The sequence below is a fragment of the Mya arenaria genome, chromosome 13 (genome assembly GCF_026914265.1).
Source record: "Mya arenaria isolate MELC-2E11 chromosome 13, ASM2691426v1".
NCBI lineage: Eukaryota > Metazoa > Mollusca > Bivalvia > Myida > Myidae > Mya > Mya arenaria.
In genome coordinates, this window is record NC_069134.1 from 12,194,202 (window position 1) to 12,212,404 (window position 18,203).

The following is an 18,203-nucleotide window of genomic DNA, read 5'->3' on the forward strand; positions in this document are numbered from 1 at the left end:
TTTGTCATATTTATAATATGTAAGTCCTTAAAGAAATATACAATGTGCCTTTTTAACCCTTAGCACCCTGTCCCTTTTCTACAGTGACCTGCCCCTTTTTTCAAATCTGGCTAAAATGATAAAAAATACTTCATTTTCGATAAAACATGCTACATTTATTTACATAATTTCAAACTTTTCTACATAAGACATTGAATATAGAGTTGAGATTTATTTCATGGCAAATCCATCTATTGTAATCACAATAAGTACAAAAAAATATTGTTAAATCTTAATTATCCCTTTTCTGTAATTCTACGCTTGACTTCTTTTTATTTGGCGCTCACATTCATTGTTAGAATTTAAGTCGCGGGAACGGTCGTCTAATATTTCTACATTTCTACAAAAAATAATTTCATGTATGTTAAATATTCCCGACATAAATAATTATTTTTGCACCAAAAAGCATAGTCAAAATAGCCAGCAATAAAATAACGCACTGAACCAAATTAAGATTACATCGTAACATGCTGCATAAATTTAATCATAACTGTTCAAATTGTGTGAAGCAATATCAGTCACATATCTGATTATTCAACTGATTTCTTATTATATTTCGAGTTCTGTATTGGCAAAATAGTCATCGAAGAAGCACTCCATGAATTCAAAAGTTGGTCGATTTTCCTCACGTTTATCCCAGCACTTGAGCATTATTTCGTACATGGCGTCGGAGCATTCCAGCGGTTTAGGCATGCGGTAGCCGTAGGCGATGTGTTGTAGAACCTCTCGGTTAGTCATGCCTGAATGCAGATGGGGTAAATTCTGTAAATCTTTGTTTAACCGGTTTGCTCTCAGAATCTTTCATATGTCACGATTAGGAAATGCATTGTAAAAAGCTTCTAACTGTGTAAAGGGACTTTTTGTCATTAAATTGTTTAATTTAGCCATGACAACTCTTCAAATAAGTCATCGCATACCTTTTTGCATATATATTGGAATCAGTTCACAAAAGCTTTGCCGCTGGGCATAAAAGAAAGGAAAACAACACAGGCCATGCATATTTCAAAAGACAGAAAAGCATTTCATTAAACGGTAAATGAGGCAACGTATCACCAACAGTAGTAGGTAAATAAATAATGTTCACCATTTTTCATTAGATTTCTTACATATAACCATAGTTAATAATGAGTTAAAATTAGTTCAGAGTGCCTACTGATTGTAGGGGTCTTACAACAGTCATCAAAGAAATTAAAAAGGTAGGTCTCTCCACCGGCCGGTTGTTCCAGCACTTGACCATGATTTCGTACATGGCGTCAGAATATTTCCATTATCTCTGTATTCGTAAACTACTTTCTAATGTGTTTGTCATTCCTGGAAAAAGTCATAGGAAAGGGGCATGCATACAGGCTACATTTAGATTGGTGATGTTCATGTATTGTTGAGTTGATCACATGTATTGTTGAATTGGTCAATCAAAGTAAACTCAAGACATATAATTATGGCAGAGTAAGATAAACGTTCTTTAAAAATATATTAATTCAAATAGGTAAAAGAAAAATTCAAATTATTATACTTAAGGAAGCCATAAAAATAAAAATTGTAAATTAAGAAAATTAACTTAAATCAGGCACTTTAAAGGGACTGTACTCCGTGTGATACAATAGCGGAAAAAAGAAAATTGTCGAAAACTGACATTAACTTGGCAGCGATGTGTACAATGCATTGAAACTTATTAACTTGGCAGCGATGTGTACAATGCATTGAAACTTATTAACTGAAGTACCACATGGTTTATATATTTTTAAGTTTAGCAGTTATTTCGTATTTTTCAATTAAAAAAGATTACTGGGTATGTCTACCAGGTAAAATTCATTTCTTATGCGTGATTGGCTAGTCGGTGTTACCACGTGATATTACCGAGGTAGGTTTATACCTTAATTATGTCACCCATTTAGAGTAAGCCGTCGTAGCTCAGTGGATACGACGCTGGACTGCAATTTTGCCGACACGGGTTCGAATCCGGTATCCGACACAATTTTGTTTTACATTTATGATATCAAAGCGTAACACATTCTATATGATAATTGTCCTGAGATTCGTTACAGAAATTTTTTTGTAAATTAATAAATTTAACTTAAATCAGACAGAGATTACTATTCCGGAAACGTTTATTTCTTTATACAATATGTTATTTTATACATGTTCGTTCTGAACCTATTGCTAACTGAAACAATAGCACCATAAACGGATGACAGTGCTTGGCCGTTGTTGTTTTTTTATTTTAGTTGGAAAGGGCCATAACTCTATAATTACTAAAGTCAAAGTTACGGTTGTTGCTACACATGTGTATATTAATCTAGCAACATGTGTACCATGTGGAAATAATTAAGGTTTAAACCCTTGCACACATACAGAGCCGAGGATATTACAAACAAGTAAGCACTTATTGAGGGCATCCAACGCCAACAGTAAAAGCAAATCAAGAAATGATTTAGACAAACTACAGCTATTACCGGATGTGATGTGAATATTCCCATTACAATACCCTTTTCTTCAAAGAAGTATCACTGGGAGTTATATATGTTCTTTGAATGCCCTATGACGTCGGTGAGAAGGCATCACTTAAGTAAATGGTTCTACTATTCAGTAATAAGGATTATAAAATCTGTGACATTATGCATGGAATTTTAGTTTTAAAGGGGCTGTCTCACATATGATAATATAGCGGAAAAAAAAGAAAATTGTCGAAAACTGACATAAAATTGGCATCGATGTGTACAATGCATTGAAACTTACTAACTGAAGTACCACATAGTTTACAATTTATTTAAGTTTAGCAGTTATTTCGTATGTTTCCATTAAAAAAGATTACTGGGTATGTCTACCAGGTAGAATTCATTCCCTATGCGTGATTGGCTAGTCGGTGTTATCACGTGATATTACCGAGGTAGGTGTATAGCTTAATTATGTCACCCGATAAGCATAAGCCTTTGTAGCTCAGTAAGTAAGACCCTAGACTTTAATTTTGGCGACGCGGGTTCGAACCCGGTCTCCGACACAATTCTTTTTAACATTTTGGTACTTCTTTTTACAATTATGATATCGAAGCGTAACAAATTCTATTAGATAATTGTCCTGAGATTCGTTACAGAAAAAACTTTTTTTGGTGCCAATCTGTGACACAGTCCCTTTAAAATGCATACCACAGTTTTTAATTGATTTGACCAAATACAAAATAAGGTTTCTTTTGTACAGTTGAAGTCAATATTTTATGAAGAATTACAGAAAAAAGTTCAGTAAGCGAAAGCTTGAACATAAATCCAGTTAAATGGCACAGGGTCAGCGCCAATAGCACGTAACAGCAACACAAACAGTCATACATCAGAAACACGGAACAATCACAAAACTCTACAAGCAACAAACAACATATATAATATATATAAAACTAGGGGTGTTTATAAATGAGTTTTAGGTAACGCCTTGGTACAGTCGGGAACATACTGGTGGTTTAAACTAGTGTGTGTGCACAACCTCACACTTGAGGAAACTTAAGAATAAAACAAATTATAATTAGATATTGGGTAAACTCCAAGTATATTATGATTTTCGATCCCAACTCTATCTGCAGACGAGGGAATAAAATTCAGAGAACCTATTTCAAACATTTTTATTAATATGATTCAGTTACTGTTTGAGACGCTAAAAGCACCACAGGGTATAGCTAAATAAATAACAGGTTAAAAAACGAGTGATCGTGGTGTTACATTATCAAAAGTATCATTGTACTTACGAAATAAAAGATAAAAACATTATAAAAAATGAATTTACAATATATATCTGTTAATTCTTCTTCCAAATGATAACCATAAGTAAAATATTGAAATAAAGTGACGTCATACGCTTAAATATTCCATAGTATAACAAGAACATTCAGACTGACGCCTCACGACAAAGGATTACAATTAAACAATAGACAATAACTTAAATACATAATGCACCAAGAGTTGTGGCTATAGTGCACGGCACTTCTCCTGAATGAGATCTATCTGCTTATGTAGACTGAAATGAATACCTCGAGTTTTTCTCCGGATAAAAAGTATGAAAGTTGACAAAGGGCAATCAATATAAAAAATACCGCAGCTAAAGTTATGGTCCATGTCCACTATTCTTATCCTAAATGAGATATATATATATACATATATATAAGGGCAATAACTACATGCAATAAACAACTACACAGAGAGTTATGGTTCTTGCACACTTCACTTTTCGTAAATGTGTTGTATTTGTATATGTAGTTGGAAGTAAATTCCACAAAGACTTTTCAAGTTATGCTCCTGACAAAAAATAAGAATGCACAATAAGAAAGGGCAATAACTTACTTAGCAATACTGCGCCCAGATACTAAAAATACTGCAGCCAGAGGTATGGTATCAGAGCAATGCACTTCTTTTCAAATGTGATATATCTGTATAAGAAGTTTGAACTCAATACCTCAAAGACTTTTCAAGTTATTTTACGGACAAGATTTGCCCGGTGGAGAAAATTAAAAAGAAATAAGCATAATAATGAAAGGGAATTAACTCCAAAAATACCATACAAAACACAGCCGATATGTGTACGAAGTTAGAAGTCAATACCTCAAAAACATCAAGTAATGGAGAAAAGAAGACTTGTCCCGATGTCCCAGAACGGACGGACGAAATGGACAAGTTGATTCCAATATAGCCCCAGTCACAACGTGATATAGACATAGTTTACAGTCAAATGTCTGAATCGAAATAATATATCAGTCTGATCAATCAGGGAATTATAGGTTTACAAACGCTTTGAACATGCATGTGCGAAACATCAGTTTCAAAGTTAACAACATATAACCATAACGTTTAGATGATTATTTGCGAGGATTTGTTATAAAATCTTCCATTTTAATTTGAGACACAAGCATATGTATTACTAAACTGATTTCAATTTGCTGGATTTTGCGGAAGGCTTAAAGGCATTAACGAATTCAGGAGTTTTTTGTATTACAAGATATAACCAATCACTTCAGAGTGACTTCTTTATTATTAAACCTTGATAACGTTGTTTTACCTGGGTATGGTACTTGTCCATGTGTAGTGATTTCCGTGAGCAGAATGCCGTATGACCACACGTCTGACTTTATCGTGAAACGCATGTAATTAGCCGCCTCTGGGGCCGTCCACTTGACCGGGAACTTAAATCCTGCACAATAAAAATGATGTGATTAGACTGTGTCGTTCTCATTCTTGATTTTTTATTGAAAAACTTTGACAACTTGTCCCACAGAGCAATGGCAGTATCAAAACCTTTTAAATATAACTTGCAACGTTGGAATGCAGCACTTGCACATTGACATTCCCAAAATAACATTTACTTATAATTGTATAGATCTTAATTTAAAGAAAAACAAAAAAATCAGTTTCTGTAAATGGCTTACTTTAAGCGAATTATGATCATTGGCCAATTAAAATAATATATATAAAAATATACTGTCATCTTTGTTTTAATAAAAAAAATCAAATTAGTGGAAGTTATTTGTTATAGAGAGAGAACCATATTATATTGAGCAAGATAGTTTCACAACTGGAATCATTACTTAAAATCAGCAGTCAGCTGATCAAATAAAGACGTTGAAAGAAGAACATAAGAACAAGGTTGGATTTAATGTTGTCTATATTAATACATGTATGTAACAAATCATAACAAATGCAGAAAGCAGTCAAATTCATGCATTTCTTACAAGAATCAAAAGTTTACCATACTATTTAAGAAATAAACTCATTTGAATGAAACCAAGGAATGGTCAATAAGAGAAATCATACCTTTCTTTATCAGATTCCAGTTGGCTTTCATGTAAAGGTTACAAACCACCATGTTTAACATGAAAATTTATTAACAAGCAAACGAAAGCTGTGTACCCATTATCTTCAATACATTTGGCAAGCCCAAACCTAGCGACTTTTGCTATTTTATTATCACCGATAAGAACAATTCAGGTTGCCAAATCCCTATGGATAAGATTTCCCCCTTATATATGAGTGACAAACGGCCATATAGAAAGTAGGAAATTGAAAGAAATATTTATTATTGGAACTTAATCAATGTTGACCAGCGACTTCGAGAACTGGACTATTTGTTGATAAACTTTTGACTGGTTCTGTTTCTAGCAAAAACAAACAAAATTTTAATGTAGGTGAAGGTAGGGAAATTAAAACAAGCATCTTTGGCAAGAAAGGATATTTCAAGAAGTTTACATCTTCAAGTAAACTGCGAATTCATATATCAGTTCAGCCTGGTAGTAGGGATACACTCAACATCATTTTTTGTTGCCATCTACGGCTGCTACATACAACATAAGAATTAGTTCATTTGAGTATAAAAGGCACATAGGACACAATGCGTTAGTGTAGGCAGTGCCACTTATAAGATTCCCATTATAGCATGCTTCTTTTTATGACAGTGTAGTTATATATGACTAGCCACACACACACACACACACACACCCTCACACACACACCCTCACACACGCACACACGCACGCACGCACGCACACACACAGAAATAGAGAGAGAGAGAGAGAGAGAGAGAGAGAGAGAGAGACAGAGAGAGACAGAGGTAAAATATATGTCTGAGTGGACATTTGAGAGATATAGTGGTACCATGTTTAGGATTGTATTCGTCATCCTCAATTATCCGCGCAAGACCAAAGTCGGCAATTTTGCAAATACCATTTGCACCAACAAGGACATTTCTTGCTGCTAAATCTCTATGGATAAGCTTATTCCTTTCCAGATAAGACATTCCTGCAGCAATCTGAAATGTGTTAAATTTATACGCCATAAGCACATTTATCATAACAATCTCTATATGCCATTTAGATTCATTCGCTTTTTGTTGTGCTAGGCATTTAAACTGGTTGTGATTTTCACTGCTCTGAAAGTAACATTTGTGAAATTGAGGAGCAGGGCCATCTGATGGTGCCATAAGCAAGTTCAAATGGCGCATTCATCAAGCATTCTAGAGTTAGTGTGCTTGATTACCATGCGAAGTATATTCAGTATCTTCAATGACGCGGGCCAGACCAACGTCGGTCACCTTGCAGACATTACTCTCCCAAACGAGGACATTTCTGTCTGCCAGATCCCTGTGGATTAGCTTCTGATGCTCCAAGAATGACATGCCTGACACAACCTGCAAGTTTTCATTCACCACACTTGCCAATTCACTAAACGTGAAACATAGAATTTTCTGCACAAGTGTTAAACCTTTTTTACAAGTTATGAAACATTGGCTTTATTTTTCGTTTTATCAAGATCTTATGGAAGAAAGTGTTTAAGAGTGCGATATCAGGCAATCCTTTTCAAGTTTTCGTCCCATTCTTACTTGCGCTTGGTTAAGAAACAAACTAGCATGATTGACTATTTGGTTCATTTAATAATGTATTATGATATTCATGTTGACATTGACGCACATCTGTGTGGGTAATTTAAGGATCTATATTATAATGTTAACATGTTATATCAGAGAAAGATGGTTATAATTCTTATAACTTAAACAATCATAGACACTAAAGTTTGCTTTAGGGTTTTGTTTGAGGGACTGGCATACTGTAAACATTATGACTGTACGATGACAAAACGTGTTGGCTCCTGAATATTCATATTTTAATAGATTTGTTTCATATCTAGTAGGGATTAGGGGACCGTACTATGTATTGTTGGCAACTCGCCCGGTCTGTTACATAGTCTGTAAGTCATCTGTATATTGCTATATTTAGTGAAATGTTAAAAAACACCATTCAGGTTACCCCTCCCCGAGTATTCAAGTAGGACGATCTAGTACACGAGAAATAATTGCCATCCCTAGTAATATTTATTGATATTAACTGTGTATATTAAAACGTTTTTTCAAAAATAAGTCTCACTTGACGCAAAGTCTACGTACTTTCAGTAAAATACATTTGTATGGAATAATTTCGAAGATATTGCTAAATTAATGGAAATGAAGTGGAAACATGTTTTTCATCAGTTGTTTACCATCTTCATAAACTTTGGTGTTGTATATGACGTTCCATACTTTGTATGTTTCTTTCAATAATAAAATATGTTTAAACAATTGGAAATGAAATACAAAGCTATGTAAACATGTAGTTGTAAAGCCATTCAATAATTGAAGTAAACACCAAACTCTATTACATACTGAATCTCACAATAATAATAATAATAATAATAATAATAATAATAATAATAATAATAATAATATAAATAAGTTCTGGGTAAAATGTATAACACCGTATAGTCTAAAAAGATATTTGACCACCTTAAAAATCCTTTTTAACAAAAAAAATAATAACATTTCCAATCATCATTATACTAATATCAAATAGTAAATACAGTAAAACGTTTTTGGAATAATACATTTAAACAGCTATTAACTAGTCAAACAATTGAACAATGAATGCGTCTAGGTTATATAGATATTTAAGAGCAACCTTTACACAGATTCAGTAACCCACGGGGTGTATAAGTCATCCACAATACGCCTAGCGAGACCAAAGTCGACAGTTTGACAATGTTCTCGTTCCATACGAGAAGGTTAGTAGCGCCGTATCTCTGTGAATTAATTTCTCCTTTTCAAATTATCCATCCCATTAGCAATCTTTAATATCAAACTAATAATTAAGGACTGGCTTGAACTTGACTTTCAATTTATTCTTTGCATTTGGCAAAGGTAGAAACACAATTTTAGGTTCCCTTTCTATTAAAGATTGGTATTTGCGTTGTTTGCCAACCACGGGTAGGAATTTTGTGATCTGAAAATGAACTACATTATAACTTTTAATGTATCATGATGCAGGTAATACACTTAAATGGCTGAAGGTAAATCACATTCTATCAGGAAAAAAACACACAAAAGAATTTTCACAATTTCTCCATTGACAAATTCCTTGAAACAATTTTTTTCCGTCGTAATTTGTTCAAACATCAAAGAAGTCATGAAATACAGGTACTTATATATTTTTGGAATATGACAATAATTTTGAATAAATAAAAAAATAGTAAAAATCAAATCTAAACCTAAGAATTAACATGTTTTTAATAAAATCAAAAAAATCAGATACTACCCATCTACAATGATTATAACACATGTTGAAATATGTCACCCACCTGTTCTGCGTAGTCCACCATTTCGGGGAATTCTATGAATCGTCCTTCTCCTTCCCGCAGGTAGTTTAGCAGACTGTCATTGAGGAGCTCAGTCACAATGTAAATCGGCTCCTCCTTCGAGCAAATGGCGTACAGACGCACAAGTTTGTCATGGCGACACTGCTTCATAATCTGGGCCTCGGCAAGAAAGGCCTCCTTTTTCATTGTGCCTGACTTTAGAGTTTTTATAGCGACATCTGTTGTGTTGTTCCATATTCCTTGTTGTAAAAATGATACTCATGTAACTTTTTTATTTAATATTACGGTTATTGTGAAAGCTGTTTTAGATTGTTATCTACGCAATGGTAACCACAAGAGCACCGCCGATCAAAAGCTAGCGATGGATTCTTCTTATTTTCTAAGAAGCATTCGTCAATAAAAGTCAGAATTGTGCTCCTTTCTATTCATATGCGTATTATCTCCTGCAATTTGGTTATTAACTTTCATTCATATACCTTGCACGGTGTCTGAGTTATGGTAAAGGTTCAAGATTTTGCCAAATATTTATGCAAAAAGCTACAGAAACAAGCTCCGTAGCAAAAAGTTTAAACATAAACCAGGTTTAATGGCACTGGGTAAACGCCAAAGACATAGAACATAAAACCACAAACAAGAAACATGGAAGAACAGCACAAAACTCCACAAACAGAACAGTCCATACATACTATATATAAAAAAACTAGGTATGTTTATCAAGAATAGTTAGGTACCGCCTTGGAACGGTCAGTAAAATGTAAATTTACTGGGGGTTTAAACCAGTTTAAGTGCACAAACCTCACTCTTATCCCAACAATCCTAAATAAAGATAAAACGCAAAAGGTAAATCTTATCAAAGTATGCATTAATTTGAGGAAACAAATAATAATAAAGTTATAGGTAAACCCCAATTACTTCTATGATTAGAGATCCCAACTCTATCTGCAGACGGACGAATACAATTCAGAGTACCTAATTCAAAAACTTTTCAAAGATACGATGCAGTCATTGTTTGAAACTATAAACATAAAATTGACGACCAAAAGAACACCAAAACAATTTTATGACAATTTTTAATCTCGACTTTTCTTTTTTAAAACAAACAAGATTAAATAATAGTGTTAACAATTACCTTGCTCAAAAGAGGGTTCATTATCAGTAGCAAACATCTTTTTATAACATTTCATTCAATTTTCTTTTCATATTTTTCTCACAGTGGCTCAAAAAGATATTATGCAAATCTTTTAAACTAATTGTTTTAATATTGAAGCACTTTCACGTGTATTTTAATGGTCATCTTAAAATGAAGATAATATAAAGTTCTAGTATATGTCTATGTATGTTATTTGAACCAGCTACCACTCATCAAGAAAGCATGTGACAACGAATTCATAATCAGTAGTTGGGACAGAGTTCACGTCACATGACTTATGTCAATGGTTTGGCTCTCTTTAGCCTATTCATGAATGATTGCAATCTGACTTTACTACCTCGATTTATACAGTGTGTATACCACGTGTTAAATTGCGTCATATATGCTACGTCGGAAGGCAACATTCTGCTTAAAATGAAGACTATAAACAAAGATAACTTTTCTTTAAATACATCATTTTAAATGAAACAAGGGTCAGTCTATGCTGCTAAAAGAGCCCTGCATTCGTTTTATTACCGGAGTTTGATAAGGTGCTTAGTTTCATCAAACACTTCGTCAAACCTGTTTCCAAAACATTGTTTTGACAGTGCTCCGTCAGACGGCCGTTTTGTGAAAAGGTTTGTCGAAGTGTTTTAAGAAACTAAACTCTCAATGAAACTGTGGTAAAAGACCGAAGGCGGGAATCCGTACGCGGCGTAGACTGCGCTCTGTTTCATTTAAAATGGTGAAATGATAGTGAAGTTATCTTTGTTAAAGTCTTCGTTCAAAGCAAAATATTGCCTTCCGACGTAGCATTTATGACACATTTTGTCACGTGATATACACACACTGGTATAGCTGTGTCACATACTTTGCTGTCAACACTGATAACTTGAGTACATATTGAAAAATACGGATCGTCTGTAATTACAGCTATTGATTATGTTAAGTTCTTGTTTACTTCAATACAATAAGGAAGAAATTCAGCACAAAAAGAAATCCAGACACCTATACTATATTCCTTTATACCACCTCCACCACCTCAGGGGCGCCATCAACACTGCACCACTGGATAACACTATACCTTTCAGATCTCCTTTCACTTAGAAAATCTTATGTTTTTGTCAATTATGGCTGAGCCATTTCAATAGTTTCATTGAAACATTTTAAAACAAAATTTGGCCAATGAAATGATACTGTAAGTCTACCCCTTCTTCCAGTAAGAAAACCTTGATACAAAGTAACTTGCCCTCATTTCATTTAAAACATTGAAACTCTTGTTGTTTTTTGCCCCAACGCCCTACATTGATTTGGTATGCAACGTGTGCCCGGAATGTCAATAATGTATCGAAGGAAACCTAATAATGCCATAAATTTACACAATAATTCAAACGTGGTCATGTAAAGGAGATTGTTTATACCTTTCCAGACCTCCCCGAACTGACCAGCTCCAAGCCTCTGTGCCAGCTGGAGCGAGTTCCTGTCAATCTCCCACGCGTCCTTAGTGTCCCGACTCAAATCGACCATTACCGGAGCAGCTCGAGAACACGGTGCTACCAGTGACCCGCATATACCATCCGCTTGCACTGGAATGAGGACGAATAAAGATGGATATGCATTTCAAGAATTATGGATTTTGTGAAAGGTGTAGTGCCTGCCATTTTCAACAGCCATTTTTCTTTTTCTATTTTTAAGACAAGCAACAGTCCCTTTTATTTCCCTGTAAACATGTGTTACCAGGGGCAAAATCCCCTAGTGATACTAACAAATATCACGTCAACATTTTGAAAATAAGAAAATGATGATTGCATGAATAAACAAAGATAAATGTTTATAATAACAAAAGCTGTCCAAAAATTGATAATTATGTTTGGATTGACATAGTCTACATATTTAGTGAGTTTTGCAATCTGATTCAAGTTCTTGACGAGAAGGTTCGTTCCTATTCTTTGTAGTATGCTTGAAAAAGCTACCAAAACGTCTTGCTACATTATAACGATGTTAATCAGCGCAGCGTCTGAGTCTATAATGTACTCGTTGTTTTTGTTTCATTAATGCTCCCTTGGCGTCGCACTTGCATCATCCATTTGCATTCGGACTTCCAAGCCTTCATAGCAGTTTCTTGTACGTTAGTCCATACACCTGTGACTGATTCTCCACTCTCGTTCCATGAGCGCAATCCTCCATCAAAGCATACTTCACGTACTTCTCTATTTGCAAGCTGACTGAGTGTACCCTTTCGGTTCACATTAGTTTTGTAAAATAAGCAGGAAGAGGCCGCAAATTGTAGAATTTAAGTATTCCCTTCCTTTAATTGTAAAATGTTCATGTACTCGAGACTTGAATCTTAATGTATCACCTTTATATTGGTCCACAAGTTCCATCATACTCTTGAACTGTCGTCTTTTGACAATGTACACTCCGCCTTCATCCATGTTGCGAAGCTTGTAATGTTTGGCGCAATCCGGATTGGCCATGTTTTGGTCATAGTCTCGAATGGACAACGCATAGCTCCCTGAATGCGGGAAATAAATACGAATGACAAACATTCTATACAAAAATAATTTCATGATACAAATTATATGAAATCATGCTGCATTGGTAATAATTTTAATGTGTCTGCTTGAATGCTGTATGTTTTAGAATATGAAAAAGCTGCACAAATCTGGGGACAACTGTTGACTATAGTCTCAATTAACCAAGAGATTCCAGTTTAAACAACTGGAATGGATACTTTCATTAGGCCTCTTCTATAGGCTAACTTAACTAGATTTGAACTAGAAACAGATATGATATAACTGTATACACAATCGACCCACCCGGACAACTCTCGCTCTCCCGTACTAGGAAAGCTCCAACAGGGTTGTCCTTCGTCAACAAGTTTCTCTCTGCCTCCTTACGTGTCACCCGTCCGAAAAACCAGCTGCAATAGACAAATAAGAAAATCAGACTAAAGTTAAATAGAGAATCAGACAACAGTTTCAATCAGAAAATCAAAACAAAGTTTCGATAGAGAATCAGAACAGGGTTTTCAACAAAAAATCAATACACAGTTTCAATAATGAATCAGAACACAGTTTCAATACAGAAACACAACATATTTTCAATAGATATCTAGAGCTGGGTTTTAATAGAGAATCAGAACACATTTTAGCAGAAATCAGAACAGGCTTTCAATAGCCAAATTAAAAAGGTTTAAAATCAGAATCAGAACAGGGTTTCAAATTATAATCAAAACACAATTTCACTGAGACTGAGAGCGATAATCTTTAGAACCCTGTGCCATTAAACGGGGTTTATGTTTGAACTTTAGGCTACTGAGTTTGTTTCAGTAGTTTTTCATATAAATATTCAACAGAAAATCCAAAAATTGGTTTCAATAGACAATCAGGACAAGATTTAATACGAAAATAGCATTGGTTTTAGAAGAGAACCTAAGCCGGTTTTGATGTAGAATCAGAACAGGGTTTCAGAAGAGAATCTAAGCAGAGATTTAATGTAGAATCAGAACAGGGTTTCAGAAGAGAATCTAAGCAGGGTTTTAATGTAGAATCAGAACAGGGTTTCAGAAGAGAATCTAAGCAGGGTTTTAGTGTAGAATCAGAACAGGGTTTCAGAAGGGAATCAGAACAGGTTTCAAAACAATACAGTAATCGTCGACACTGAGCCCTTACCCTCAGATTTATTATATAAGCCCTGCTAATGAAGTAGTGGTTAAACTCCTTATGATAAAAGAAAGTATCTGATATGAAGATCATCCGTAAAGTATGTTGTTTTTTTTATGGCATAACCATTCAGTCCTCGATAGTATGCAGTAAATATAATCATTCTTATATTTATAAGTTGATAATGATAGCAATATAAATTTATTATTCTATGTCCTTAAGTTAACATCATTATCTCCAACAATTGCTTTCACTTACTCATGTGACTCTAGACTTTCCTCCAATGCAACATAGGTCCGTGGCACGTAACCCTCTTTCTGGAGATTGTTATATTTTGGATATGTATGTCGCGCGTAGCACCAGTCCTCATTGCTGGAAGTTACAGCTTAATGTTAAATCTGACAAGAACGGAAAAGATCGGCACTGGTTTCTCAGAAAAATGGAAATATGAAGATTAAGAAGAGCATATACTGTCATAAAATACGCCCGTCTTAATTTGAGGGCACCCAGTTTGGTGATAAATGGTTGAACGCTACGCCAAATTTAGAAAGCGGACATTGTTAATACAGTTTTCACCAATTGAAGGGCAATAACTCTGGATTAACTAAGCCAACACGGCTTGTTATTGATCCTGACCGAGATAGTATGCCCATACATATTCTGACCAAATTTGATGATGATTTCACAAAGATTTCTTAAGTTATTGATCGGACAAGACTGATTTTAGGTATTTTCTGTAATTAAACGGTGATAACTCTTGAAGGACTTGGTTTTCGAGCTATGTGTAAGGTTAATATTTTGTACATCGACACCAAGGCTATGATAATACCTTGCTTATTTAATTCTCTTTGAAAAACATACCCGCTAAGTAAAGGGTAATACCGTATATAATCATATATCTTACTCTTCAGTTCTGCCCTTAATAAGTTCGAGAACGTCGCCTTTGCGGAATGTGAGGTCATCTTGTGTTCGGGCATCATAGTCATAGAGCGCGAAAACACGTTTCCCTCCGCCACTGCCTCCTGTAATATAACATAATGACTTCTGTGACTACGATATATGTCCTTTTCGACGTCCATGTGCTTTCAGACTCTCGGGTGGATAGGGGTGGGGGATAATAGTACAAATGTTACATGAGTATGTCTCACTTTCAGCTTACTAGTGAAAATAACTTCCTTTTCAATTATATTGTCATTTTTATGTAAGTATAAGTATGAACAATTATTGTTTCAAGCAATATCAAGCCAACCACTCACTTGAAATGTTTCGTGGAAAAAGTCCCTTTCCTACATACCCCAATATATATTATTTATTAGCTTCCTTATACTAAAGAACTTTATGTTTGAAAATTAGAATACACATGTGATGATAATATCTACTGCACACAATACCCCATTAATTGAAATGATACACAATCATAGAGTGTGTTTCATAAAAACATCAATCAATCTAACCCAACACCACTTATTGCAAGGTTAAGCTCCGGCAACTTTGTGACAGTTCTGATATAGGAGTAGATGTATAGACGAAGATACTGAAATATTAAAAGAAAGAAAGAAACAAATTAATAAAGAGAAAACTGATCCATTAATCATTCTTTTGCACTTAACAGTAGGAATAATTTGACAAAAAGAAGGAAACAGGAGCTGTCATATTAATGCGCCAAGTTACCGTGAGAGTCCTCATTGACCAGAAAGCCATAAATATTTGGGCCTATTTACAGATAGCCTTTAGTATTTTGCATATTTTCATGGCAAACTTTCCATGCAGTTTGGAAACATTGATTGATAACATTTTGAAAGAGCAGAGTATGAACACAGGAAGATATTTAATCATTGCAAGATGGAGTAAATGTCATTTCATGCCTGCTGTACTTTTAATGAGATTGTTGGGCATTATTGACATGAGTGTATGCTAGGATTCAATTTGTTAATGAAACCCTTAAATGAAGAAACAAAATAACTAGCACTGGATAACTTTTAAGTGAATGATGTAGGCAATGGCTTCATTTTTATTAGCGTATTGAAATCCAGGTATTCATTATCAATAGGGGTTATCTGCTGGTAGTGTACAAATTGCCTACCAAACGATAGAGCTCAGGGACCTCAAACTTGGTATGCAGGTTCGAGGTCCCTGAGCTCTATCGTTTTTTTTTCAGTTATTGATTGGAATTAGATTTTCAGCGTAATGTCACCAGGACCTTGATCTTTGACTGACTGACGGACCTCAAAATTAATAGGGTTCAATTGCTGGCAATGGCAAACGGTCACTGCCAAGTTGTAGATCCCTGGGAACCCAGCATTTTTCAGTTATGGATCGGGAAAAAGATTTTCAGTTAGGTTTCCACGACCTTGCCCTTTACCCATGTACCTCACATTCAAAAGGTTTCATCTACTTGTCATGACCAACATGCCTACCAAGTTTAAGATCCTTGGGTTAATTAATAGGACACCGTAGGGACGTACAGACGAACGGTTAGATTTCCATATGCCGTCCTTCTGGGGGCATAAAAATAGGAGGTAAGAAAGTAGGAACAGTGAAAAACGTATTTCTCCGAGTGAGTAATTCTCAATTATTGAATGATCTGATTAAATCGTGAACGGTAGGTGAGTCTTAGGCAGCAGTACAAGTTTTCCCTTGTATCTTTGTCTGTTACCCAATGACACAAACTACTACAAACACTAATACAGTGTATTACCCTCAGCATCAGAGTTCTCCCCAGGCTGTGGTAGATTAACTGGGGGGTTGGTGTAGTAGTTTTTCCCACGTGGTTTGTCCCCGTTTTCCTCGCTCCTTCCTTTAATATCGGAGAACATCGACTCCGATGTGTCCATCTTGGGTTTGGATTCATCACACCCCATGGCTTGGTTTCAGAAGTAGGTCACTCAGGAAAGCTTCAGGTATTTATCGTATAGTATAACATTGTAAAACTTAAGTGCATTTAAAAGGCAGCAAAGTGTGACAAAGTAACGATAAAGAAAAATCAGAAAACAATAAAAGCACTGCAATAATTGCAATACAGCCGTACTCAAGTATTGAATACAGAGAAAGAGACACAAAATCTAGCTTAAAACTTCTTGCTGTCTTAATGTCTTTAATTATTGTACCATAACTATGCATCATCAGACATGAACTTACAAGGTCTTACAAGGGAATAGAAATGAAAGCACATTTCCCTTTATACAAGCAAAATACGCACACTTTTATTTGCACCTTATATAATGAGAACTGCTATGGTTAACATGCAGCCACTCACAATCAAACAAGGAACTATATTCAGGCCGCCATAAAAAAGATAAGAAATTCAAACTATTCACTTAAGTAGTTTTTACATTATGATTTAATGAAAACAACATTCTAATTTTGATAAGTCAGTGTGTATTAACCACGTGATAAATTACGTCATATATGCTACGTCAGAAGGCATTTTGTTTAAAATGAAGACTTAAATCAAAGATAACTTTTCTTTTACTACACTATTTTAAATGAAACAAAGGGCAGTCTATGCCGCTTAAAGAGTCACACCTTTGATTCATTACCGGAGTTTGATTAGGTGATTAGTTTCATCAAATACTTCGAAAAATCTGTTTCCATAATAATTTGTTGACAGTGCTCCGTCAGACGGTTGTTTTGTGAAAAGGTTTGTCGAAGTGTCTTAAAAAACTACATTCTCAATCAAACTCTGGTAAAAGACCAAAGGCTGGGCTCCGTAAGCCGCGTACACTGCATCTTATCACATGGTATACACACACTGTCAGTTATAACATAGAAATTCGGTCATCTAAGAGTTTGTTGATTAAGTTTAAATGTCACAGGAAGCATCTTTTATAAAGATACTCGGCCGTGGTAAACCAGTGGAATGACTTGTGTCCGAAGGGTTTGAATGTTTGACATGTATTACTAATTGTTTTGGGTTTAATCGTGTTAGGTAATTCCTAAGTCAGTGCAGTTTTTTAAAAGTAATATCATAACCATGCACAGTTTTGCGATGGTTGGATAAGCGTGTTATTTTTCAATACAGAAATGTTTTCACCCCTAAAAAGGTACAGAAACCCATGAGCTGCATTATAATATTTATTGTAGGGCGTCAATATAAATGACCTACAGGAACCGAGTTCTTGAGAACATTCGTTTAGACTATAATGATCGACCTTGAAGGTAGTAGGCCAGTTTGCCTGTAATTTGCGACCAAACGATATAATGCAATATAAAAAAATATCA

General features: G+C 34.9%; 1 protein-coding gene across 1 annotated transcript; it reads right to left on the minus strand.

Annotated features, from left to right (window-relative positions):
• Nucleotides 1–588: 588 nt before the first annotated feature.
• LOC128215030 (tyrosine-protein kinase SRK2-like) lies at nucleotides 589–16,843 on the minus strand. The gene is made up of 10 exons (XM_052921763.1): nucleotides 16,681–16,843; nucleotides 14,887–15,004; nucleotides 14,241–14,354; nucleotides 13,137–13,240; nucleotides 12,677–12,832; nucleotides 11,739–11,903; nucleotides 9,171–9,427; nucleotides 6,663–6,816; nucleotides 5,074–5,205; nucleotides 589–779 (listed from the first exon to the last, which is right to left on the minus strand). Exons 1-10 carry the CDS (start codon nucleotides 16,841–16,843, stop codon nucleotides 589–591), a joined length of 1,554 nt encoding a protein of 517 aa, XP_052777723.1.
• Nucleotides 16,844–18,203: the final 1,360 nt, after the last annotated feature.